Source organism: Sorex fumeus, unplaced genomic scaffold, assembly GCF_029834395.1.
Source record: "Sorex fumeus unplaced genomic scaffold, SorFum_2.1 ptg000016l, whole genome shotgun sequence".
Lineage (NCBI taxonomy): Eukaryota > Metazoa > Chordata > Mammalia > Eulipotyphla > Soricidae > Sorex > Sorex fumeus.
The window spans coordinates 362,969-387,765 of record NW_026606073.1 but is presented as its reverse complement, the minus strand read 5'-3'; the positions used below and the strand labels follow the sequence as shown (position 1 = coordinate 387,765).

Below are 24,797 nucleotides of genomic sequence, written 5' to 3'. Positions count from 1 at the left end.
GGCAGGAGTTCAGACGCCCGCCTTTTACGGGGCTGACCCGGTCACTCAGGTCCCCCCTGAGTGCTGCCAGGACCAAGAAAGGTCTGTCCCGAGGCAGACCACTGCGGATCTGGGCCCAGGGGCTCAGTTGTCAGCATGGAGCCTGAACCCCACCACCTACCTGGACCCCATCCCGGGTGAGCCCCGGCATCTGGAAGCCCTGATGTGCCCTCTTTGGGAGCTGACTTAAGTGGGCGGGGTGGGGGCAGCCCCTGAGCCAATGGGGAAATGACCACTGGCTTGCCTGCATGGGGTGATGTGCACCCCAACAAGCACGCCACTTCCTGAGCTGGGGTTCCCAGAGGCAAGTAGAGACGCCCTGGGTGGCCCCCACCCACCTGTGGCGGCCGTCAGTCAGGCAAGACAGAAGTGACAATTTGGAGGGTGGGACCAACCCGGCACCCTCAGGCACCCGGAGGCACTCAGCCAGTGGACCTCGAGGTTCGCCGGGAGGGTCAGAGGGTGGGGAAGCTCGTGGACCTGGGTGCTGGGCACCCCAAGAGCCACTCAGTGATGCTGACACTTCCATCCTCTGAGCAGGCCCAGCCCAGTCCCTTAGTGAGTCGTCAGGAGCACTGTGTGGGAGCACCCTGCTATCTCGGTCCACCATGACTGGGCATGGTGAGGGAGGTGACAGCCGGGAGCAGCCACCTCTGCCGGAGGCCTCTGGAGGGGACCCCTCTCCACGGCGGGTGAATGCCCACCCCCGAAGAGGAACCCAGAGCTTCTGCGGGAGGTGACCAAGGGGGGTCACATCAGCTCACAGCAACGTGTGCCTGAAGGAGCCTCTGGGGAGCACTGTTCCCCCCCAAGCCAGGAGGCTCCCTCCTGCCCACAGCCGGGCCCACCCCCCTTTCTCTAGTCACATGACCAGCCCACTTCCTGTGCCGGGGCTCAGTCGCAGGGACAATGAACGCAAAGTCCCGGGGTGACCCCCACCCCGGTGACCATGACCCAGGCCTGTCCCTGACCCCGGCCCCAGCCCCTCCTCTCAGAGCTCGCACCCCCGCCCCGAGCCCCTGACTGTGGCCTTCCTTCGGCTGTCCTCCACCTTCCACGCAGGCCCATGATCCCTCCCCCGCCCAGACACACCCCGGGGGCCACAGAGATGCCAGAAGTGGACAGCAGGCTCTTCCTGTGCTTCTGCAGACAATCCGGACCCGACTCACTCACTCTGGGGGAAATCCTGAGCAGTTGGGGTGTGGGGGAGGGGAGTGTTACCTTCAGAAAAGTACTAGTTGTGCACCCCAAACTCAGGCCCTGCTGATCGCCACTCTCCAGTGACGCCATATGCCACACTGTCCTGGCCCACTGCTCTCCAACCACTCCAGACTCTGAGCCTTGCTCATTTGACAGCACTGTTCCCTGTGGAATGCTCTTCCCTGCACTTCCAAAGGACATTCTGCACTCGTCCCCTCAGGGCGGGCATCCTTAGTCCACCCCTGGTGTCTGAAGGCCAGATGCGCCTTTCTTCCTGACTCTTCACTACAGTGCTCCTTTATGCTGACTCGGAGACACCCCACAGGGCAGCAGGGGCCTCGCTGAGGTACAAAGCAGAGGTACAGCAGGATATCCTGAGGGACAGGGGTCTTGGTGGGGCACATTGGTGGTGGTGGTGGTGTGGCTGCATGCACCAAAACCACCCGTGCCAACATTACCGAAAACATCTCTCATCCAAATCACAATCATTCGGTTTTTCGAAAGTGGTGAAGGGTTGTTGGCACTTTGGTGGTGGTACACTTTGTTTGTTTGTTTGTCTTTGTTCCTGGCTCTGTGCTCAGGGCTGACTCCTGGCTCTGTGCTCAGGGCTGACTCCTGGCTCTGTGCTCAGGGCTGACTCCTGGCTCTGTGCTCAGGGCTGACTCCTGGCTCTGTGCTCAGGGATCACTCCCGGCTCTGTGCTCAGAGATCACTCCCGGCTCTGCGTTCAAGGCTCACCCCTGGCTCTGTGCTCAGGGATCACTCCAGGCTTTGTGTTCAGGGGTCACCCTTGGCTTGTGCTCAGGGCTCACTCCTGGCTCTGTGCTCAGGAATCACTCCTGGTGGTGCTCAGAGGACGTTACATATGGTACCCAGGACTGAACCCGGGTCTGCTGTGTGCAGAGCAAACACCCCACCCCCTGCACTAACTCTCTGGACGCAAGATATACTAAGTTTGTTTATCAACATTGAAAGTACGGATGTGATTGTAACCACAATACCCGAACTACACAGAGACATGGCAGGACAATGAACAAGATGGCCAGAGCCTGTCCTGCCTGCGGGCCTCTGGGCTCTGAGACACGGCCCTACTCTCTGCTGCACGTGGGCACCCTCACTGCTCAGGGCTCACGCTGGGCACTGTCCAGTCTGTCCTCAGGCTCCTGTTCTGACTGCCACACCTGCCCGCGAGGCACACCTGGGATCAGCCACTTCCGGGAGCTCAGGGGGATGTGTGCTGGGGTACTGTCCCCTGCCCTGGGTCATCAAGGCAGCGGGGACAGCCGGGGGAGGACATCACGGCCAGTGCCGCTCAGCAGATACACGCAGCGGGGCCCATCCAGGCGGCACTAATGTCCACGCTTGGCAGCCAAGTGGCATTTGGACCCGGGGCCGGCGACAGACAGCTGTGCCTGCCTAAGGTGCCTCACACGCTTCCTCGCGTGCATGCAGAATTCTACAGAACACGGCTGTTCGTGTCATGCCAAACCCCTTCTGGGGATTCTGAAATCAAACCTGTCAGCTCACATCAGCCTCAGAGGGAAGCCAGGCGGGAGCGGAGGAAGCACGGGCTTGTGAGACAGCAGAGCCCACCCGGCCCGCGCGCCAGCCACCACCCGGCAACTGTGGCTCCGGAAAGAGTCCGAGCTCCAGCTGGGTTGGCATCTCCTGCCATCCTAACCCTCCCGCTTCCTCCCAAAGAACATGCCGGGGGCTTCTACTAGAGGTTCTACTAGAGGTTCCGTGGCAATGTGGAGCACGAGTCCTCCGCAGGGCCGGACCCCGCAGCCCTCGGGGAGAGTGACCACAAGCCCACAGCTCTCTGCAGCGGTGGACCCCACAGCCCTTGGGGAGAGTGACCCAGACCCACAACGCACATCTCAGAATGAGCAGACCAATGGGGGGTGGGGGGTGACGTTCGGACCCAGATCACACATGGATCCTGCCCCGCGGTGGGACTGAGACTGTGGGAGACGGGGTGACTACCTGGGCACCCGGGGGCTCCCTGACTGCTGTGTCGTGGGCACGTTCCAGAGTAGGTGGGGCCAAGGCTGGGGTACAGCGGCTTCCCCCATGGTGGCCGAGTGACAGTCAGGAGGGATCTTGGGGGTGGGTCTTGGATATGTGGAATAATGCACACCCCCCCCCCCACACACACACACATACACACTCGGAGGAAAGGCCTTTGTGGGCATCACCAAGGCTGTGGGTGAGTGGGTGCCTGCGTGGCATGGAGCGGGAAGGTCCTAAGTCCCCTAACTGCGACCTGACACGAGACTGAGGACCTGCGTGGGGGAGGTGGCAGGAGCAGGGAGGCCGACAGCGTCTCAGGGCAGCCTGAGGCTGGAGCACTCTGACCGGAGTCTTTCATGCCAGCCGAGACAGTGTCTGGCTTTCAGACTTCCGGCACCCTGACCAGGAGAAAATGACAGCAAGGGGCACCTCTGGTGATGCTTGGGGTCAGCAGGCCTCGCCTGGCAGTGCTCCGCAGCCCACGGGGTGCTGGGGACCAGGCTCGGGGTCCGTACGTGTCAGGCATGTGCTCCACCCTTACGTCAGACGCCCGGGTCCCAAACACCTGTGTGGGGTCCCTGTCACAGGCTTTAGCGGCTCTGTGGGAATCTGGAGGAGCCCAGGGAGCTTCTGGAAACTTCCTCCTGGTCTTTCTGCTTGGTTGCTTTGGCTCGGAGCTTACTCCGGGCTCTGTGCTCGGGGATCACTCCTGGCAAGTCTCGGGGTATGTGGGTAGATATGCCAGGCTGGGGATTTACCCTAGGCTGGCCTCATGCAAGGCCAGACCTGAACCTCAGGACCATCTTTCCGCCCCAGGTTCACCCCGTGAAACGGCTCAGGAATGCCGGGTCCTGCCGGGCGTATGTGTGTGTGCCCGGGTACCTGTTTGTACGTCATGATCGATGCCTTCCACAGAGACCACCGCACCGGGGATGCCTTGCCCGAGCGAGTCCCGCACGAGGCCTTTGATGCCACGATGGACCTGTGGGGGACAGGGAGAGAGCGGGTCAGGGTCCCCCAGACTGCCCCCGCCCCTGACACCCAGACCCAGAGCTGGCCTGACTCTGTGTGGATTCGTGTCTAATCTTCTGACCTGTGCACCAGAGAATCTCCTACTAGACTTAGAATATTGCAGAAATTTAAAAACAGGATCAGTACTCCCAAAATACACACACATTTGGTAAAAATGAAATTTAATTTTGGGGGGTGGGATGGTTACCAGGTAGCAGGGAGAGAGGAGTGGGGAATTAGTGTGGGGGTTGGTTTTGTTTTATTGTCCCTGGATCCAACCCAGGGCCGCAGGCGTGCACTGACCACTGGGCAACCTCCTTGGCCCTCCGTGTATATTGGTTAACACTTTCCTGGGCTGTGTCCACTTAACTACTGAAGCGTCCAAGAGGCCTTTGCGGAAGACACTCAGTCTACAGGGTCCTTCCACTGACAGGCCACGGAAAGTGGCCATGACCGCCTGAGCCTCATGCCCGGTTCCCCATCTCTCATATGTTGTGACTTCCCATTGCTGCCCAGGACCCTGTGCTGGACGTCCGGCCCTTGAAAGGCTGGGGTCAAGCTGGAACCATCCCTGCAGAAGGACAAAGTCTTTGCTCTCTTAGGAAACAATCAAATCGCAGAGTCGAGGCCAGACAGGGTGGAGCGTTGGGCAGGGCAGGGGCCACTGTGTCTGATCAGCCTCTGCGTGAAGAGTGGCTAGCAGCACTGCCCGCATGCTCGAGGCTCTTGGGAAAGGAAAGCTCAGGGGTCTACTTGGTCTCCACAACAGCCCCTTCGAGGGGAGAGCGTGGAGACACTTCACTCGTTAGTGTGAGCACCCATGGTGAGGGCACAGCACCTGCAACCACGTAGGAAGAGGGTTCCCAGGAGTTTATTTTATTTTATTTTATTTTATTTTGCGTTTTGGGTCACACTGGTGATGCTCAGGGGTTACTCCTGGCTTTGCACTCAGGAATCACTCCTGGCGGTGCTCAGGGGACCCTATGGGATGCTGGGGATCGAACCCGGGTTGGCCGCGTGCAAGGCAAATGCCCTACCCGCTGTGCTATTTCTCCAGCCCCCGGGTTCCCAAGAGTTTAAACAGTGACCAAATCCAGGATGGGCACAGACAGGGCCACCAGGGTGCCCCAGGGTGGCCAAGAGCCCTGGTTGATGACGCCTGATCTGATCTCCCCCCGGTGCCACCTGGGCACAGATGCTGGTGCTGGCCAGGAAGCAGCGGCCACAGCCCCCGGCTGAATGCTTCTGAGCCACCCAGGTCAGCCATGGTGGAAGGGGCTTCCGGGTCCAGCGGGTGCCCTATAGCGGGTGATGGACACCCCGGGGATCTGATGTATCCCCTCCTCCATGCTGATGTCGAGGGAGTCCGGCAAGTCTGTGCTTAGTGGGCCTGGACAGGGTTCAGGGAGTCCCCCCACCCCAGCCCAGAACAGGCAGGCGCCACTCCGCTTGGGGACGGGAAGGGGAGGGGTTTGAGCACCTGGTGCCCACAGCAGGGCTCCCTCACCCATGGGCAGCACAAGCTCCCTGCTCCCCTGGGAACTGCCCCTAAGACACCCGCTACCTGCAGCCCTGCCCCGTGACTCTCCCGCCAAGGGCTGCTGCACCCACCCACCCCCACCCCTGCCAAAGTCACAAGTTGATGCTCCTACCCCAGTCCCTTGGGCTGGAGCGATAGCACAGCGGTAGGGCATTTGCCTTGCGCGCAGCCAGCCCAGCTGAGCCGGGTTCGATTCCTCCGCCCCTTTCGGAGAGCCCGGCAAGCTACCGAGAGTATCTTGCCCGCACGGCAGAGCCTGGCAAGCTCCCCATGATGTATTCGATGTGCCAAACACAGTAACAACAAGTCTCACAATGGAGACCGTTACTGGGCCCACTCGAGCAAATCGGTGAACAACGGGAGGACAGTGCGACAGTGCGACCCCAGTCCCTTCGGATGTGACCGTTGGTGGGTCTCTGAGGGTCTGTAAGGTGGTGAGGGAGTGAAAGTCACTAGCTGGGCCCTCAGAAGCAGGGACAGACAGCCAGGGTGCGGACACAGAGTGAAGGCCACCAAGGGCCCCTGTGTGCCAGCCACAGCAGTAACCTGGAACTCACCTGCTGACCTGTCCCTCTCCCTCTCCTGGCTCCAACTGCCCCCACAAACGCTTCCCCCCCCAGCAGCCCCAGCTGACTCACCCATCTCCACAGAACAGCCCCTGAGCACCCCCAAAAGTCTCCCTGTCCCTGCCCCGGCGGGTGTGGTCAGCAAAACCACAGGGGGCCCCAGACCGTGGACAGCAGCCGAACACCACGGCATGGGGGGGTCACTTCCGGGGGGAGGGGAGGCATCCAATAGCTGCAGACAGACGAGGTCCCTCCCCCCACGGCTGGTGGGGGCACAGGACAGGGACAGGGTCCGAGGGCCGGTTGGGTTCTCGGCTTCCGGCCGCACACCCACCTGTTCCATGAACACGATCAGGGACTCCCTGTTGTTCTCCCACTCCTCGGGCAGCTCGCTCTCGTGCGGGAACTTGTCACAGCCCACGTAGATGGAGAGCTCGAAGCAGTTGGTGTGGAGGTAGCTGAAGTCGTTGAGACCTGCCAAGGGGTTCGGGGCTGCGGGTGGGTCTGAGTCCAGCCCCTTCCCCGATAGGGGTGAGGGTGTGCTTCCTGCCGGGACTGAGCAACCTGTGAGAACCTCCAGGGCTTCCGGGCAGTGGCCTCAGACACTGGGTCCAGAGACAACGGCAAAGGGGCTGTTGCCAGGGCACCCAATGTTTCCCAGAGAACATTCTAGATTGATAAAGGTAAAGGTAAAGGCCCTCCCGTTGATCGTCGATTTGCTCAAGCGGGCCCAGTAACGTCTCCATTGGAGACTTTGTTGTTACTGTGTCTGGCATATCGAATACTCTCGGTAGCTTGCCGGGCTCTCCGAGAGGGGCGGAGGAATCGAACCCGGGTCGGCCATGTTGGCCGCGTGTAAGGCGAACGCCCTACCCGCTCTGTGGCGCAATGGATAGCGCATTGGACTTCTAGATTGATAATGGATTAACAATTTGCCAATTTGACCTTGGGGACGTGGGTTGCCATAGACTGGTTGGGGTGGTTGGGGGGCCTTAGAAACCTTTAAGGGGGAGTGGGTTTTGTTTCTGTTGAGTAGCTTAGAGGTTCTGAGTTTGCATCCCCTGAAGTTGCAGGTAGACACACAACCATTGACTTTCCCCTCTGCCTTCCTCGACATATAATCACTGCTTACCCTGAATTGACTTGTCAGTTGCCACCCGTCACCGGCCTGCGTCTGCTGGCTCCCGGTCGGTAGCTCCCATCCACATCTACGAACTATCAGTCTTAGGAACGTGTTGGAATCGGTTCTTAACTCCAGGTACCCCATGTTGCTGGACGGTGATGCTGGGGCTGAGTTTTTTGTTTTGCTTTTGGACCATACCTGGAGGTGCTCAGGGGTGACTCCTGGCTTTGCACTCAAGAATTACCCCTGGTGGTGCCTGGGGGACCGGCCATATGGGATGCAGGAGACCAAACTCAGGGGTCCGTGTGCAAGGCGAATGCCCTCCCCGCTATCTCTCCAGCCTTGGTTTTGTGTTTTGGAGGGAGCCACACCCAGCTGTGCTCAGGGGTTCCTGCTGGCTCTGTGCCCAGGGATTACTCGGGCAGCTCAGGGGACCACGTGGGGCACTGGGGGTGGAACCCAGCTGGGGTTGCGTGCCAGGTAAGTACCCTACCCACTGTACTAGCACTCTCCACCCCTCAGCCAGCTTCTTAAAATTTGACTATGGGGAAAGATTGCATTCATCTGGGGAACATAAAGTAACAGAATAGGAGACTAACACCCAAGAATAGCCGAGATAAGTACCAGGAGGTTCACTCTATGGCTCGGAGGCCAGCCGCACATGCTAGGGGAAAAGGCAGCTCAGATCGAGAAGGGAGCACCAAATAAAGGGTGTTGGGAGGATCCTCCCAGGATGGGAGATGCATGCTGAAAGTAGACTGTAGACCGAACATGATTGCCACTCAATGCCTCTTTTGCAAACCACAGCACCCAAAAGGAGAGAGAGGACAAAAGGGAATGCCCTGCCACAGAGGCGGGGTGGGATGGGGGGCTTGTGGGGTGGGAGGGATACTGGGATCCATGGTGGTGGGAAATGGGCACTGGTGGAGGGATGGGTACTCGATCACTGTATAACTGAAACCCAAGCACAAAAATTTGTAAGTCTACAACTGTACCTCATGGTGTTTCACTACTAAAAACCAAAAAGAAAATTTGACTATGGGTCCAACTGGGCAAATCCTGGGCACCCATGATCTCTGGACTGACATCTACCTTGAACCACAAGCAGAGAAGTGGCCATGTGTGGGGGGGGGAGGGGGAGGTGCAGAGCTCAGGCTTTGCATGTGGGGGCCCCAGGTTCAGTCCCTGACACCCTGTGGTCGCTGGAGCACTGCTGCAAGTAGTTCTGAGCTCTGTGTGTGACCCTAAATCCCAAATAAATATATGTAAGCAGGTACATCTTAGAAAGACTATGGCCAGGTCTTAGGCCTGCATTAGAAAAGGCAAGAATGTTGCGTGGGGGTTAAGGGGGAGGGATACTGGGAACATTGGTGGTGGAGAATGGGTTCTGGTGGAGGGATGGGTACTCAGTCATTGTATGACTGAAATGTAATCACGAAAGTTTGTAAGTCTGTAACTATCTAATGGTGATTCATTGAAATATATATATATATGAAAGAAAGAAAGGAAGAAAGAAAAAAGAAAAAGGAAAGAAAGAAAGAAAGAAAGAAAGAAAGAAAGAAGGCAAGAATGCTTTGTGTCCATTAAGAAACTTTCCCCAGAGAAAGTGTTTATATAAAAAAAAATTTTTTTTCTTTTCTGCATCCCTGGTGGAAATAAAAAGCCTCCGCCCCGCAGGCAAGTAAGGAAGGCCTGGCAGGCATTCTGCACCTGCTTCACGACGGCCACGGGAAAAAACACATCTGCGGGTTCTCAGTTCTCTCTGCCCTAGCGTGGAAAAGCTCCTGCAAGGCACGTGTGGGTGGAACCCACGCGGAGTGAGATCACCTTCAAGGTCATCAGCAGAGTGACCGAGGGAGCGAGACACCTTCAGAGAGCAGGTGCCTATGACCAAGGGCGAGAGGAGGGCCAGACCCCCTGGGCCGGCCAGTGCACCCCCTCATCCATCATTCACTGAGGGAGGAAGAGACATCCCATCGCCCTGGGCATTCTGTCCATCCTGCAGATGGGAAGGGCGAGTTCCCGGCAGGCAGGTCGCATGTGCCAGGCCACAGACCATCCTGTGGAGCACTTTGACGCTGGGTTTATTTGTCACAAACATGCTTCAAGTGTGCCACTAAATGGGCATCCCCCCCACCCCGAAAGGTCAGGAGCATAAGCAGGATCTGCTGGGCTGGAGAGAGCTCAGGGCAAACACATGCACGTGTGTGCGGCAGCGGCCAAGTCTGAGCCCCAGGGCCGCATCTGGTCCCCTGAGCACTTGTCAGCATCAACTCTTGAGCATGGAGCCAGGTGTGACCCCCAAAGCAAGGAATGCACCCAGCCGAACACAAGTCCTGAATGACAAGGAGGTCACCCAGCCGGACCCCAACACCCTCATACAGGATGTGGCCTGGGCTCTGCCTCTGTCCCGGCCCGGTTTCCACCACAGCGGCAGCTTCACTGCACACCTTGGGGCGGGGGGGTCTCGCACCTCTGGGAACAGTGCCACCCCAGCTTCCTGCCCACGCCAGCCTGTGTCCTGCTCATGTTAACCAGCCTCAGGCCCACCCCCGGCTGCTTTGGGGCTTGTCACTTCCCCACTGTCGGCATTTGCCTGTCTTGGCCCTTGAAACCCGAACAGCCCTGAGTGGATGCTGAAAGGGACAGACAGACAGGCCACAGCTCTGGGCCTGGCTGCCTGGGGCAGGGTCCTCCTGGACTCCCAGTGACCCCGTTTATAAACGAGGAGTTGGGCCGGGGACTCAGTGCAAAAGGGAAGGGACCGACTCCACCAGCTGTGGACTCTCAGTGGACAACACAACAAAGGCCCAGAGAGCACGTCAGCACAGTGCCAGGAGGATGCCAGAGCATGGTGGGGTGCAGCCCAGCCCCCCTCAAAAGCATAAATGTCCAAGGGCGCCCCTGGCGCCCTTGGTCAGCACACTGCTCTGGTTAGCTGGGTGCTCAGAGCCCAGTGCCCCAGCCTGGGAGGGGGCCGGCCCAGGAGAGGGTAGTCCGGGAGGGGGTGGCCCAGCGGACACTTACTCCCGGCCACCGTGTGCCAGGAGGCCCCGTTGACCGTGCCGTCCTCCTTCTGGAAGTCCTCGGTGTGGCACACGCGCCGTCGGGCGTCGGTCATCAGGCGGTGCGTGGACGCGTAGGCATAGGCCAGCCAGCGGAACACGTGGTCGTCGGGCGTAGGCGTGCGCTCCTGCGGCCGCTGCGCCGACTGGGCCATGTCGTAGGGGTAGGCCACCACCAGCTCGCCGCCCTGCAGGCTCCCGCCCAGCACGAAGGGGACCTTCTCCAGCCAGGCGATGACCGCGCGGGTCTCGGCCGCCACCTGCGCACCCGGGGGACATGGATAAAAGACCCGGAACCGACCCAGCCCTACCCCCGCTGGTCACTCGGACATTGGATACGGCTCAGAGACCTGGAACCGCCCCTTCGCTGACCACTCGGACACTGGACACGGCTCAGAGACCTGGAACCACCCCCCCTCCGCTGACCACTCAGACAGCTGGACATGGCTCAGAGACCTAAAACCGCCCCTCCACTGACCACTCGGACAATTGGACACAGCTCAGAGACCCGGAACCGCCCCTCCTGCTCCCTCTGGTCACTCGACAGCTGAACATGGCTCAGAGACCTAGAACCGCCCCTTTGCTGACTGCTCAGGCAGCTGGACATGGCTCAGAGGCCCTCCGCTGACCACTCAGACACTGAACATGGCTCAGAGACCTGGAACCTCCCCTCTGTTGACCACTCGGATGCTGGACACGGCTCAGAGACCTAGAACCACCCTCTCACCCACTAGCCACTCGGACAGCTGGACATGGCTCAGAGACCCGAAACTGCCCCTCTGCTGACCACTCAGACACTGGACACGGCTCACAAACCTGGAACCGCCCCTCCGCTGACCACTTGGAAAGCTGGACACGGCTCAGAGACCAGGAACCACCCTCCTACCCACTGGCCACTCGAACAGCTGGACACAGCTCAGAGACCTGGAACCGCCCCTCCGCTGACCACTCGGACAATTGGACATGGTTCAGAGACCCGGAACCACCCCCCTCACCCGCTTGGCCACTCGGACAGCTGGCCGCACGGGGACAACTCTGGCCCACTGAGCTGGCCATATGGGACACGAGCTGGCCCTGGGGTGAGACCACCCAAGTGATGCTTCGGACATTGAGCCCTGCCCTGGGGAAGGTGGACACTGTGGGGATTAATGAAGAGAAATGAGGAATCCCAGGGTGGTCCCAGTGGTGGGGAGAGGGACGGATTTGTGCAGTGAGGGGCAGCAGGCAAGGGCCACGCAGCACAGAGAAGGACAGAGGGATAGGCCGGCCATACTGGGTCCCCGCAGTGCCCAAGCCTCTGTCCTTTGTCCCACCACAGCCCTGCGGGCCGGGCTTGTGTCTGCACCAGGGCACAGTCCTGGGAAAGGACATAGCAAGTTCCCACACCACTGTGGCCAGGGGCCTTGCTGTGTTCAGCTTTTGGAGTCTCTGGCCTGGTCCCATCTGAGTCTCCCTGGCAGTGGACAGGAAGCTGAGAGGAGACCACACTGGACACCCGGGCACGGCCAGCAGCACCCACACAGGGGCAAAGGCCGCCAAGCAAACTACTGATCCTCGCCTGCGTGTTCTGTGGTAAATCAGAGCAAAATGGGATGAAGGAAGACTGTGATTAGAGAAGTAGCCATGGCGGAAGGGAGACGGAAACGCCGTAAGCCAGAGGCCCGAGCCATGGCACAGCGGGACTGCATCTGCCTTGCACGCGGCCGACCTGGGTTTGATCCTTGGCACGTGATATGGTCCTCTGAGCTCACCAGGAATGATCCCTGAGCACAGAATTGGGAGTAAGCCCTAAGCACCACTGGGTGTGGTCCAAACACACACACACACACACACACACACACACACACACACACACACACACACACACACGTCAGAACCCAGGGAAATCAGAGGGGTGGCTGAATCCTATTCAACTTCAACAAACCCAGAGAGAGAGAGAGAAAGAGAGAGAGAGAGAGGGGGGGGGGGAGGGAGGGGGAAGGAGGGAGAGAATGAGGGAGGAAGGAAGAGAGAGGAAGGGAGGGAGAGAGGGAGGGAGGGAGAGAGGAAGGGAGGGAGGAGAGAGAGGGAGAGAGAGATTCAGAGATAATCAGGCCCTTGAGAACCAGGTGGAGGGTTTGTAATAGTGAGAATTTCTTTTCAGGGACTGGAGCAATAGCACAGAGGGTAGGGTTCGATTCCCAGCATCCCATATGTTCCCCTGAGCACCGCCAGGAGTGACTCCTGAGTACAGAGCTAGGAGTAACCCCTGTGCATCCCCAGGTGTGACCCAAAAACAACAACAACAAAAAAAGCAAAAAAAAAAAAGAATTTATTTTCAAAGGATGATCAATCGCATAATTAAGGAGACGCTAAGGATGTGAGGAGATAGGACACATGCACACAAACACTCACTAAAATAGTCACTCATGGAACAAAGGGAGGTGTGAAAGGCGACAGAACAGCAGGCCAGGCATTCACCTCACACCACATGTGGCTGACCCCAGTCCGTCCCTGGAAGCACCTGTGATTCCCTGAGCCCCCGCCAGGAGCGACCCCCAAGCACAGAGCCAGGAATAAGCCCCGTGCATTGCCGGGAGTGACCCCAAACCAAAACCCAAACTAAGACATTTTAAAGAGAAAGGAGATGTGAGATTTGCTTCACAAACTTCTGGGTGGGGGGATGAGGAAGGTACGCAGGCCTGGAAGCTGAGGGGGCATGGGAGAATTTTCCCAGCTTTCCATCTCTGTGTTCAATATGCTTTAATGTTGGCAAAGTTAAAGGAGAAGAAAACGGGCAAAGTCGGAAGCCCAAGCTGGACAGTGTGCTTGTGCTGGCTCAGGTGAAAGGCTGAGCCGTGCGTTTGGATCCAGCCTCAGTCACGCTTGGGAGGGGATTTCAGGAGAAATCCAACCCGAGTTCAATTCCTCCGCCCCTCTCGGAGAGCCCGGCAAGCTACCGAGAGTATCTCGCTCACACGACAAAGCCTGGCAAGCTCCCCGTGACTATTCGATATGCCAAACACTGTAACAACAAGTCTCACGATAGAGACGTTTCTGGGCCCGCTCAAGCAGATCGATGAACAACAGGAGGACAGCGCTAGTCACCAGCAGGAGCCAAACAGCGGAAGGGGCTGACACGAGCAGGGCACGACCAGAGACAGTTGGTTAAGAAACACCCAGACATACACACACACACACACACACACATACACACACACACACACACACACACACACACACACACACGGTTACATTCTGAGTTTGTTCGTCAGGACCCCCAGGTCCTGAGCATCTCCCTCATGGGCTCCCTGTTGTATTTTAGTTTCCAAGGGGTGATGAGTCCTGGGCACTGCATGCAGAGATCACTCCTGGTGGGCTCGGGGGACCGTATATGGTGCCAGGAATCAAACCCGGGTTGGCCGCGTGCCAGGTGGGCACCTTCCCCGCTGTCTCTCTCCAGGCCCCCTTTGTGCATTGGATGAACTCAGCCTTCGGGAAGCCTCCCGAGGCTTCCTTCAGACACAGCCGTACTCCAGCCGATGTCTGCATTCACCCCCTGCCCCCTCTGCCTGGTCCTCCCGCCTGTCCCCACACCCCATTGACTGATTCTCTTTCTCCAGTTGGTGCCATCCCATGAGGGTGTCCCGGAAAACGCGAGGCCCGTCTAACTGGCTCTTGATCTACGTAGGGCGTGCCCTGAGTTTCAGGTCCTGCGACTCTGCACTGTGACCCGGGACTTTCCTGCAGCTTTTGCATGGACACAGTGAGCTCTGCGGCTCCCTCCTTCCTGCAGGGAGAGCCACCCCCCTCCCCCCGGGCCTCGGCCCCTTTCACTCCCGTGAGCCCCCGCTGCCTGGGACGTACTCAGCTGACCACACATGGGCACAAACACGTTGGTTTCTGCCACACACGTAGGAGATGGATGGAAATGCCCCGCCTCCAAGGTGGCTCCATGACTCCAAGGCCACTGGGTCCTGTGGACTCCCACCCCAAGACCCCAGATGTCCCTTTCCCCCTAACCCCCAGCTCCAGACACCCCCATTTTTGCTTTTTGGGTCACACCCGGCGATGCACAGGCATTACTCCTGGCTCGTGCACTCAGGAATTACTCCTGGTGGTGCTCGGGGGACCCTATGGGATGCTGGAAATGGAACCCGGGTCGGCTGCGTGCAAGGCAAATGCCCTACCTGCTGTGCTATCGCTCCAGCCCCAGACACCCTTTTTAACAGTGTCTGGCGGAGGGAATATAACACCCTTCCCTCCTTTCCTTAGCATGGAGAGAGGCAAGACCCTTTCAGGGTCATAAGCCCTCGCTTCCTCCTGTGCAAACCCCTCTCTGTACACCACACATCCCCGTTTCTACCAAGTGGCTTTTGTTTTTCTTGCTCTTCCTGGGTTTTTGTTTGTTTTTGTTTGGGGGGGGCACACCTGGCAACGCTCAGGGGTTCCTCCTGGCTCTGCACTCAGGAATTACTCTCATTGGTGCCGGGGATCAAACCTGGGTCAGCCACATGCAAGAAAAGTGCCCTCCCCACTGTACTATTGCTCTGACGCCTTTCTCTCACTATTTCTTACGCATTTTATTTATTTATTTACTTAAAATGTGTAATTTTACATTTTTATTCTATTTTTGGGCTGGAGTGATAGCACAGCGGGTAGGGCATTTGTCTTGCACGCAGCCAACATGGCCGACCCGAGTTCGATTCCTCTGCCCCTCTCGGGGAGCCCGGCAAGCTACCGGGAGTATCTCGCCTGCACGGCAAAGCCTGGCAAGCTCCCCGTGACGTATTCAATCTGCCAAACACAGTGACAAGTCTCACAATGTTACTGGGCCCGCTCGAGCAAATCGATGAACAACAGGAGGACAGTAATGCAGTGTGATTCTATTTTTAATTATTTGGGGTTAAAGCTGTGCTCAGAAGTACTGGAAGTCCTTCTGCCACAGTAAATGGGGAGACAGGCTTGCGGGGCTGGGTGCCTGCTTCAGCGCCCACATTAAGGCACCCTGGGATGCAGAACGCTTTGGGGTTGTTTTTTTTTTTTGCTTTTTTTTTGGGGGGGGTCACACCCGGCGATGCACAGGGTTTACTCCTGGCTCTGCACTCAGGAGTTACTCCTGGCGGTGCTCAGGGGACCCTATGGGATGCTGGGAATCGAACCCGGGTCGGCCACGTGCAAGGCAAATGCCCTACCCGCTATGCTATCTCTCCAGCCCCCAGTTTTTAATCTTTTAATGAAGACACTTCCTAATTTTAATGAACAGTCATTCTAATAGCCAAAATTATTTATCGTTTATTTGTTGATTAGTGGCTCAGAAATACTCATCAGATTATTAAAAGGCTTTGTTATGGGGCATGATTGTTAAATATTATCGAATGCTCTTTTCAATAGACAAATTGTTTGCCTTGTTTTCTAGCATTACATTGATTTCTACTCAAGGTCTCTGTATTTACAGCGTATAATCTGGTTGCTCTTTTGCTAAAACTTTCGATCAATTTTCAGGATTTTTTTTCCCTTCTGAGCAACATAATCACTCGGAGTCACACACATCCCGAGAGCTCTCTGATAGGGGCTGGACTCTGCCCATTTTGATGTGTCTTGTAATCATTAACATTGGGTTCTATTTTTCTAGCTGCAGTATAATTTTTTTATTTGACTCATTATTTTGAAAAGTATGGGGCTTACTCCTAGCTCTGTGCTCAGGGATCACTCCTGGCAGGGCTCAAGGCATCGTGTGGGGTGCAGATCAAACCCGAGTTGGCCATACATAAGGCAAAGAGCCCTACCCACTGTGCTATCTCTCCGGCCCCAGCTTCAGCTGCTGCAAACATTCCTGGGACGGCCGAGAATAAACATTTTCCACTTGTTGACTGTAGAGTTCTTTGAGTCCTTTGTGTCAAGTCTCACTGGTCTTTCCCGCCTCTTCTGACTTTGTGCCTACGATAGCCAGGTAGGGTGCGAGCTGGGTCACCCTCCCTCTATTCCAGAGCACGGCAATCTCAGGAAGGGGGATTCTGGAGAAAGCTCAATGCTCCTGCCTTTCCCTGACGGTGCTGCCAGGTGACGGTGCTCCTCTCCTACAGTGTTGGGAGTCACCCACATCTTCCCAATTTGGTGCAATGAATGCCCACTTTTTTTTTTTACTTTTTGGGTCACACTGACGATGCTCAGGGGTTAGTCCTGGCTCTGCACTCAGGAATCACTCCTGGCGATGCTCGGGAGATTATATGGGATGCCGGGGCCCAAACCCAGGTCAGCCGTCTGCAAGGCAAACACCCTCCCTGCTGTGCTATCGCTCCAGCCCCAAGATGCCCACTTTCTAATGTGCCAGAATTCCCAGGTGTGCCGGATAGTTTGAGGGAAGGGGATACTGCCTAGGATGGACCTAAGCAAATTTGACGTTTCTCATGTCACCGTGTTTTGCCTTCCAATGAAGCACTCATGCAGGGTTAATTTGGGGACTTAAAGGACAAGTAAGTTCTCTTGCGTCCCTGGGTGATGAGGACCCCTACGGAGCCACCTTTGGGCCAGAGAGGAGGGTCCCTGCAGGGGGGCTGGTCCCAGAGGCTCTGCCTGGGAAGAAGCCCCTGAGACTGCAGCCAGGTGGGGAAGCATGGGATGTGAGATGCCACCGTGACCTCAGGCCCATGCAGACACGTTGTCACTCACCGTGGCGTTTTCCGACAGGAACCACTCAGGGATGGCGATGTGGTGATTGGGCAGTTCCCTGGACCCGCCGCGACGCGCCTCGGCCTCCCACAGCAGCGTGTTGAGGTCCGGGAAGTTGTTGTTGATGTCGATCCCGTCGTGGGTCCAGCGGCCCAAGGACCAGCCCCCCAGCTCCGAGCCCTGGGGGCCATGGGGGATGTGTGGGGCCCCAGTGCCTGGAGCGCACCTCCTTCCCCTAGAGCTGCTGCTGCCCAATGCCCGCTTCACGCACCCATACTTACATCACCCACCTCCTTCTCTCCCCACCTTCCACCTGTGAGGCTGAAGTGGAGCCTGTCACTTTAAGACTGAGATTCACTGGGCTGGAGCCATAGCACAGCAGGGAGGGCGTTTGCCTTGCATGCAGCTGACCCAGGTTCGATTCCCAGCACCCCATATGGTACCCTAAGTACTGCCAGGAGTAATTCCTGAGTGCATGAGCCAGGAGTAACCCCTCTCTCAGTTTCCCCCATCAGAAATTCCCGACTTCTCAAAGAACAATATCACCCCAGGCAGATGAACCGCCATGTGACAACAGCTTATCGGAGTAGGGGGCATAGGCAGTGGCACCCACCCAAGCACAGAGGGCTGAGGGAGTGGAGTCACGGGATGACAGGGACCAAGAATTGGAAACATAGTGATGGTCCCTGAAGCCACAGGACTGGACAAAGACAAGAATTGGTCACATTTTGCCAGTTCTTAGGGAAAAAATGCTGTTATATAACCAAACCCTAATAAACTGCTTAGAATTTGGAGTTGGGGTCCTTGTCAAGACTCCACTGCATGGAGGAAGAAACTGAAAAAGAAAGCTGGGTACTTCGGACAAAATGGAAAGTTGGTGTGAACTGTGATGGCTGGTCTTGACCCATGGTGATTTCTATGTCTAATGAAAACTATTTCATAAAATGGTATATAATAAAAATTGTTATCACTGTCACTGTCCCCCCGTTGTTCGTCGATTTGCTCGAGCGGGCCCAGTAAAGTCTCCATTTTTTTTAAGACTTGTTGTTACTGTGTTTGGCATATCGAATATGTCACGGGTAACTTGCCAGGCTTTGCCGTGAGGGCAAGATACTCTCGGTAGCTTGCCGGGCTCTCCGAGAGGGGCGGAGGAATCGAACCTGGCTTGGCCGGGCTGGTTGCACGCAAGGCAAATGCCCTACCGCCGTGCTATCGCTCCAGCCCAAAATTTGTTATAAAAATTAAAAAAAAAACAAGACTCCACTGCATTGAATGAGACTCGGACCCTAGCTCGAGCTAGCGATAAAGGGGCCTTGAGTTTGCAGCCTCGCGTCTGGTCTGGTCAATGTGCGAGCGAAACTCCAATCCCAGGACATAACAGACCCACCCCCACTTCCGCATCCACTTCCCCACCCCCCATCTCCATCTGGTGTGTGTCCCCAGACCCCGACGACCCCCCCGCCAGCTGCCCGCATGGAAAGGCAGGGGGAACACTGTCCATTACCATCCTGGTGGGTCACTGTGTGTAGTTCCCTCTGAGAAGGGCGGGGCTCCCGGACTCCTCCCTGCCTGCAGGGGCTGGGGGAGAGGGGGGCTGGGGCTTACCCCTTCCCAGGCCTTCTCATAGCCATCGGGGTTGAGCGAGGGCAGCAGGTGGATGCGGGTACCCTCCACCAGGCGGATGATGCGTGCATTCCCCGCCAGGTACTCCTGGCACAGGAACTGCAGCAGCAGGAGAAGCAGCTCCCGGCCCAGCACCTCATTGCCGTGGGCTCCCGCGATGTAGTGGAACTCGGGCTCACCTTCGGGCACACAAGGGACAAGGCAGAGCTGCACCCCCAACTCCGGGCCACTGGGGTGGAGTCCCCGGGCACTGCCCAACTGGCTGTCTCAGCTCGAGCTATCCCATCCAATCCGGGCGCGTGGGTTCTCATTGCCAAAGAGTGAGGCAAAAACAAAACAAAACAAAACAAAAAAAAACAAAACAAAAAACAGACAAAGATCTTAGAATGAATGGCTACGGGGTGATGGGTTTGTCCTGAGTTCGAGATATAGCGCAGGGCAGTAAATCAACGCTAAGGCACGCACCAGCCCTTGGGAGCGGCACAGGCATATCTTAAACAATGCTGGATTCTGGGGCTGGAGCAATAGCACAGAGGGTAGGGTGTTTGCCTTGCACATGGCTGACCTGGGTTCGATTCCCAGTATCCCATATGGTTCCCCGAGCACCGCCAGGAGTCATTCCTGAGTGTAAAGCCAGGAGTAATCCCTGAGCAACGCCGGGTGTGACCCCAAAAAAGCAAAAATAAATAAATAAATAAATAAACAAACAAACAATGCTGGATTCACATGAATCAATTCACAGCAATGGCATGGGGTCTCCGAGCCCCACCGGGATGAGCACAGAGCCAGGAGCAAGCCTGGTGAGGCCCCAAACACCAAAAAGAGAAAAGGAAAAAGAAAAAACATTTGTGTGGCATCTACCAGGGCACCAAGATGAACAGAAGCAGCCGCAGTCCAGCCCTGGTGCAGTTCTGTAAAGGGCTGCTCTCAAAACTCAGTTTCCCTGGAATTGACTGAGCTGGAAATGCCAGGGATTCTCAGGCTGAAGGAAAAGTCTGGAAACAGCCCCGACTCATGAAACTAAGAAGACGCCTCGAATGGGAGCTATGAAGGGGAGGGAGCCCAAAATACTGCCCCAGACCAGGGCTCACTTTGGGGATTCCTCCAGGCCCTCTCCTTTGGCTGCAGACACACACGGGGCCACTCGACTTTGATGCAGCCCATGAAGGCTCAGGGCCCGGAGTCTGCACCCTGAGTGTGCGGGGCGAGGGTGGCTCCTAGGGCTTCTGGAACATTCTGTGCCCTGCCCCACTCGGCCCTCTCTGAGGACGGAGCATGCAGGGGGAGGGAGACCCACCGACTTCGTGCTCGCCGGGGTGGTCCGAGATCTCCACGGCGTACAGCTTCAGGCCCTGGTGGCTCTTGCCGATGTTGTAGATCCTGGTGATGTTGGGACACATTTCATTCACCACCTTCATCAGCTGGGGAGACGAGGGGGAGGGCTCTGAGCAGGCAGCCTCAGAGGGGACCAGGCCCCAAGAAGGGACCACCCGCTGCTCCGACTCTCCTTGTGACACAGGGCTCCCCTCTGCCCTGCGGCCCTGACCCCAACACCCCTCCCTGCTGTGGTTTCTCCCCCAAGTGCCCTCCCCTTCCCTGGCCGTGGTTCTCACTTCCTCCCACTGTGGTATCACCTCCCTGGCTGTGGTATCATCTCCTTCCACTGTGATATCACCTCCCTGGCTTTGATTCTCACCTCATTCCACCGTGGGATCACTTCCCTGGATGTGGTATCACCTCCCTGGTTGTGGTTCTCCCCTCTACCACTGTGGTATTGACTTTTCTAGCCATGCTTATCACCTCCTTCTACTGTGGTGTCACCTACCCTGGCCGTAATTATCACCTCCTTCCAGTAGAGTATCACCTCCCCTGACGGTGGTTCTCACCTCCTTCCACTGTGGTATCACCTCCCCAGACTGTGGTTTTCACCTCCTTCAAGTGTTACCACCTCCCCTGGCCGTGGCTCTCACCTCTCAGAATTTATTATTTTCTTTGTCCCTTCTCTAGACTGCAGAGCCTCTCAAGGACAGACGAAGCCCTCTCCTTCCTCAGTGCCCCTCACCGCCCCCCACTTCCTTAGTAGCCCCTTTTATTTCTCCAGCAAGGCCTCTGGAGACGTGTCTTTACAAAGGTCCCTGCAGTGGGCTCCCCTGAAGTGCCAGGAAGCAGTTCTCTGCAGGGTCTTGGGGGCTGCAGGACTCAGTCTGTGTCTTCCCAGACAGGCAGCAGCGAGTGATCCCAGGAATAAAACCCCCTTCTCCACCCCTACACCGGGTAAGGCCCATGTTGTTCATGGCTTTGGAGCACGCATTCCTAACAGGGGTGACCTCACCCCCAAGGAGATGGAAATACGCTCACTGATGCCCCGAGTTTAAGATCACAGGATGGACTGTGGCTCCCACCAGCCGTGCAGCCTCAACCCACAGAGTTCCGCAACCCACCACATCACCCTGGTCACTGAACGGAGCCCACACAGCCCCATTTTCTGGGCACAGGACACACTGCTTCCCAGAGAGTCTGTATCTTACCTGGCGCATTTCCTTATAGCTGTGGTGCCGGAAGTCTAGGTCATCCGTGGTGGTCATTTCGTTCCGTCGGTGATAATAGTTATTGGGATCTGGGGACAGCAAAGGGCCTGTGAGTCACTTCACCACTTCAGACTTACGGCCACTGTGAAGGTCTCTGATTCGTGCAGGAACACGGTCTAGGCTCCAGCTCCTGACATTCATGGAGGAGGGAGGTGACTTTCCGAAGCATCAATGACAGCAGATTGGGTGTTGGAGATCAGGGGTCGAGAGCCAGAGGGCCTGGGTTCAAGAGGCTATTCCTGGCAGTGAGACCCTGGAGAAACTCCTGGGGTCATCTCTCATACTGATTTTTTCATCCCTAACAGGGAAAAGAAGGTTACTCCCCTTATTGATTCCTTGTCAGTATTAGATGGGATAATCAATGTGCCTTGCAAACTATTAGTACTACATGGATAGCAGGAAGAATGGGTGGCGGATAGATAGGTAATAGATGGCGGGATGGATGACAGGTGGTTGGATGGAGAGAGGAAGGGATGGATGGCTGGTGCATTGATGGATGGATGGATGGATGGATGGATGGATGGATGGGTGGATGGATGAGTGGGTGGTCAGATGGATGATAGATGGGTGGGAGGGTGAGTGGGTGAATGGATGGATGGTTGGGTGGGTGGATAGATTGATGGATGATGGATGGGTGGGAGGGTAAGTAAGTAAATGGATGGGTAGTTGGGTGGATGGTGGATGGTGGATGGATGGATGGATGGATGGATGGATGGATGAATGGATGGATGATGGATGATGGATGATGAATAGAGGATAGATGTCAGGACAATATGCATAGTCTGGAAGTGTGGTGGGCAGAGTTAGTGACTATCTGACTTTCAGATACTTTATCCTACCTAACAGAGGCTCTACCTCTGTCTAGGTATCCTTTCTCCCCTCCTAGAGACAGACCTTGCATCCTAAGTCCAGTGTCCAACATGGCAGGCTCAGCCAATCAACACAGCACTGCCTGGCCACTCTTACTGGTCCAGATAGAAGAGGACAGCAAAGTCCTTTGAAACTATGCCCCTCCTCTTTCCCCCTGAAAAGCAGGATACGTGGGGTTAGAAAAAATTTAAATGGGCTGGTCAGATGCTTGCGGTTTGGGGGTGTGACAACTGCTTCCTGGGGGGCTGCTTCTTACATTCTATTGGATCTGGGGGCGGCTAATGTAAACCTTAGGAACTTGTATGCTGTTGAGGACCCAGTTCCTGATTGGTCAGTACTGGTCAGTAGAGATCGTTTGGTAGAGTCTAGTTCGGCCCCTAGTCACCACAGTCTTCATCACCACACTAAGTCACATCCCTGGGACCTTTCTCCACCATCATCTGTATATGTCATGTATGGGTTTTGTATGTTCTTCAATAGCAGATGCTGGTCACTCTCCCTCATGAATATGTCTGAGTTTTCTGGAAAATTACTAGATTATGTATAAAGTGCTGTATCACTTTACAAGCTCTACGGGGCATCACACCAGACCCCCCAGCTCCCTCTCTTCAAAGCAGTTCTCCAGTCCCACGCCTGGGGGATGAAGGCGGGTGGTGTCCTTCCCACTTGAAGCTCTTTCATTGCCAACAAAACCCTTCTTTTCTATCCAGCTGTTCTGCTGCATTTTCCAGGGTGACAAGCAGGAGTTTGTTGATACAGAGGATCAATGAGCTCAGGACAGAGAGAACCCCGATGACACTCCAAGCGACTGAACAAATCAATGCCGGATACCATCTTCCGGGACCTTCCAGTGATGAGGGATGTGGGGGCTGGAGAGGACCCAACCCCCTTGCCTGAATCCCTTCCATAGCAACGCTTAATCCCGTTTAGCACACCCAAGTAGCTTCCACAGTCACGAAAGCAAAGAACTCCACCAGAAAAGGACTGGCCTCCGGAAGTGAGGAGCACTACTGAAGGGAGCACTCTGGGGGCCCCCGAGCTCATGCTAGGAGGACCCAGCAACGTCCAGACAGCACTCTTCTGGGAAGTTGGCAGAGATCCTGGCCTGCTCAGAGCTGAGTGCAGTGCTCAGAGAAGCCCACCTACCTACCACCCCAGGACCCCTGGGAGGGAAGAGGGCTTCCAGGCAGCTGTCTGCCAGCCCGCAAAGGCTGGAAGGGGGCCCTAGGGGCTGCGGCGGCCTGGAGCCTGCTGTGAGCCCCCAAAGGCAGTCCACACACCAGCCAGTTGGCTGCTTGATGGACCCATTGGGGAACAGCCGAATCCACATTTTCACAAACCCCCCCATTGGGCTGTTTGGAGAGAAGCTTGAGAAGCACCAGGTGCAAGTACTGAGCACCCAGCCTGCAGGGGTCGCCCCAAGGCCAGAGACTTGCTTTGCTCTTCCCCAGGGATGGAGCAAAACTATCCGACACAAAGCCCTGGCAGGGTAGTGAGATGGGTGGAAAGGAGAGTGAGAGTGTCCAGGAAAGCAGCACCAGCCCTCAGGGGTGTCAAATCCCCCCTCAGACCCATTGTGTGGTGAGGAGGTTCCTCCCGGTGCCTGTGGGCTGAACACGCCCCTTGCATTTGCAAACTTCTATTTTCCTAGCAAAGTTAGAGCCTCCCCCTCGGGGCCTCTGCGCCTACATCTGCCCACTTGCTCCTTTCTGGGAGCAATTCAACACCCCCAAGCCTCAGGGGGCTCTTTCCTAAGGCCTGCAAAGCTCTCTTTATCTTGAAATACAAATTAGACCTTCAAGGGTCTCTGAAAGGATTGAAAAACCCTCGGAGCTCAGTACAAAAGACCTCTGTTGGGTCACATTCTCGCAGCCTTGAGACGAATCAATTTGCTCTGGGATAAAAGTACTCAGCCCCCACCAGGCTCCCAGCGAGCCCTCCTGGGGCCCTGGCCAGGCCGACAAACACAGATTCTGAGGGATCAGGTTTGTCAGGGACCTCTCGGGCACCCTCCCAGCAGGAGCCAGGCCAGCACTTCCCTTCCCCTGTGGAAATCCATTCCAGATGGTTCTGAGGGAGTGGCCGGCACACCCAGGTATGGGCCTGTGCAATAAAACGGTCTTGCTACTCTCTCTCTCTCTCTCTCTCTCTCTCTCTCTCTCTCTCTCTCTCTCCAAAAAGAACCCAAAAACCCTTCTGTCTCATTTTCCCTGCTCACTGCCTTGCACGCGGCAGACCCAGTTGGCCCAGGTTCAATTCCTCCACTCCGCTTGGAGAGCCCAGCAAGCTACCAAGAATATTTTGCCCACACGGCAAAGCCTGGCAAGCTACCTGTAACGTATTCAATGTGCCAAACACCCTAACAAGTCTCACGATGGAGACGTTACTGAGCCTGCTCGAGCAAATCGATGACCAACAGGAGGGCAGTGCTACAGGGCAGTGCTCCTGCTCAGTGTCAGCTCTGGACGTTGTTGGGTTTTCTGCCTTGAAACAGGCACCAACTCAAAA

General features: G+C 56.5%; 1 protein-coding gene across 1 annotated transcript in view; it reads right to left on the bottom strand.

Moving 5' to 3' along the window:
* Nucleotides 1-24,797, bottom strand: part of CPXM2 (carboxypeptidase X, M14 family member 2) — a 181,165-nt gene that overhangs the window by 317 nt on the left and 156,051 nt on the right. The window contains exons 6-12 of the mRNA XM_056112237.1: nt 21,360-21,448; nt 20,129-20,252; nt 18,814-19,010; nt 17,209-17,388; nt 10,520-10,817; nt 6,704-6,843; nt 4,135-4,234 (exon numbers count right to left, since the gene is read on the bottom strand). Coding sequence (XP_055968212.1) covers nt 4,135-4,234; nt 6,704-6,843; nt 10,520-10,817; nt 17,209-17,388; nt 18,814-19,010; nt 20,129-20,252; nt 21,360-21,448 — 1,128 coding nt within the window. The remainder of the gene's footprint in view (nt 1-4,134; nt 4,235-6,703; nt 6,844-10,519; nt 10,818-17,208; nt 17,389-18,813; nt 19,011-20,128; nt 20,253-21,359; nt 21,449-24,797) is intronic.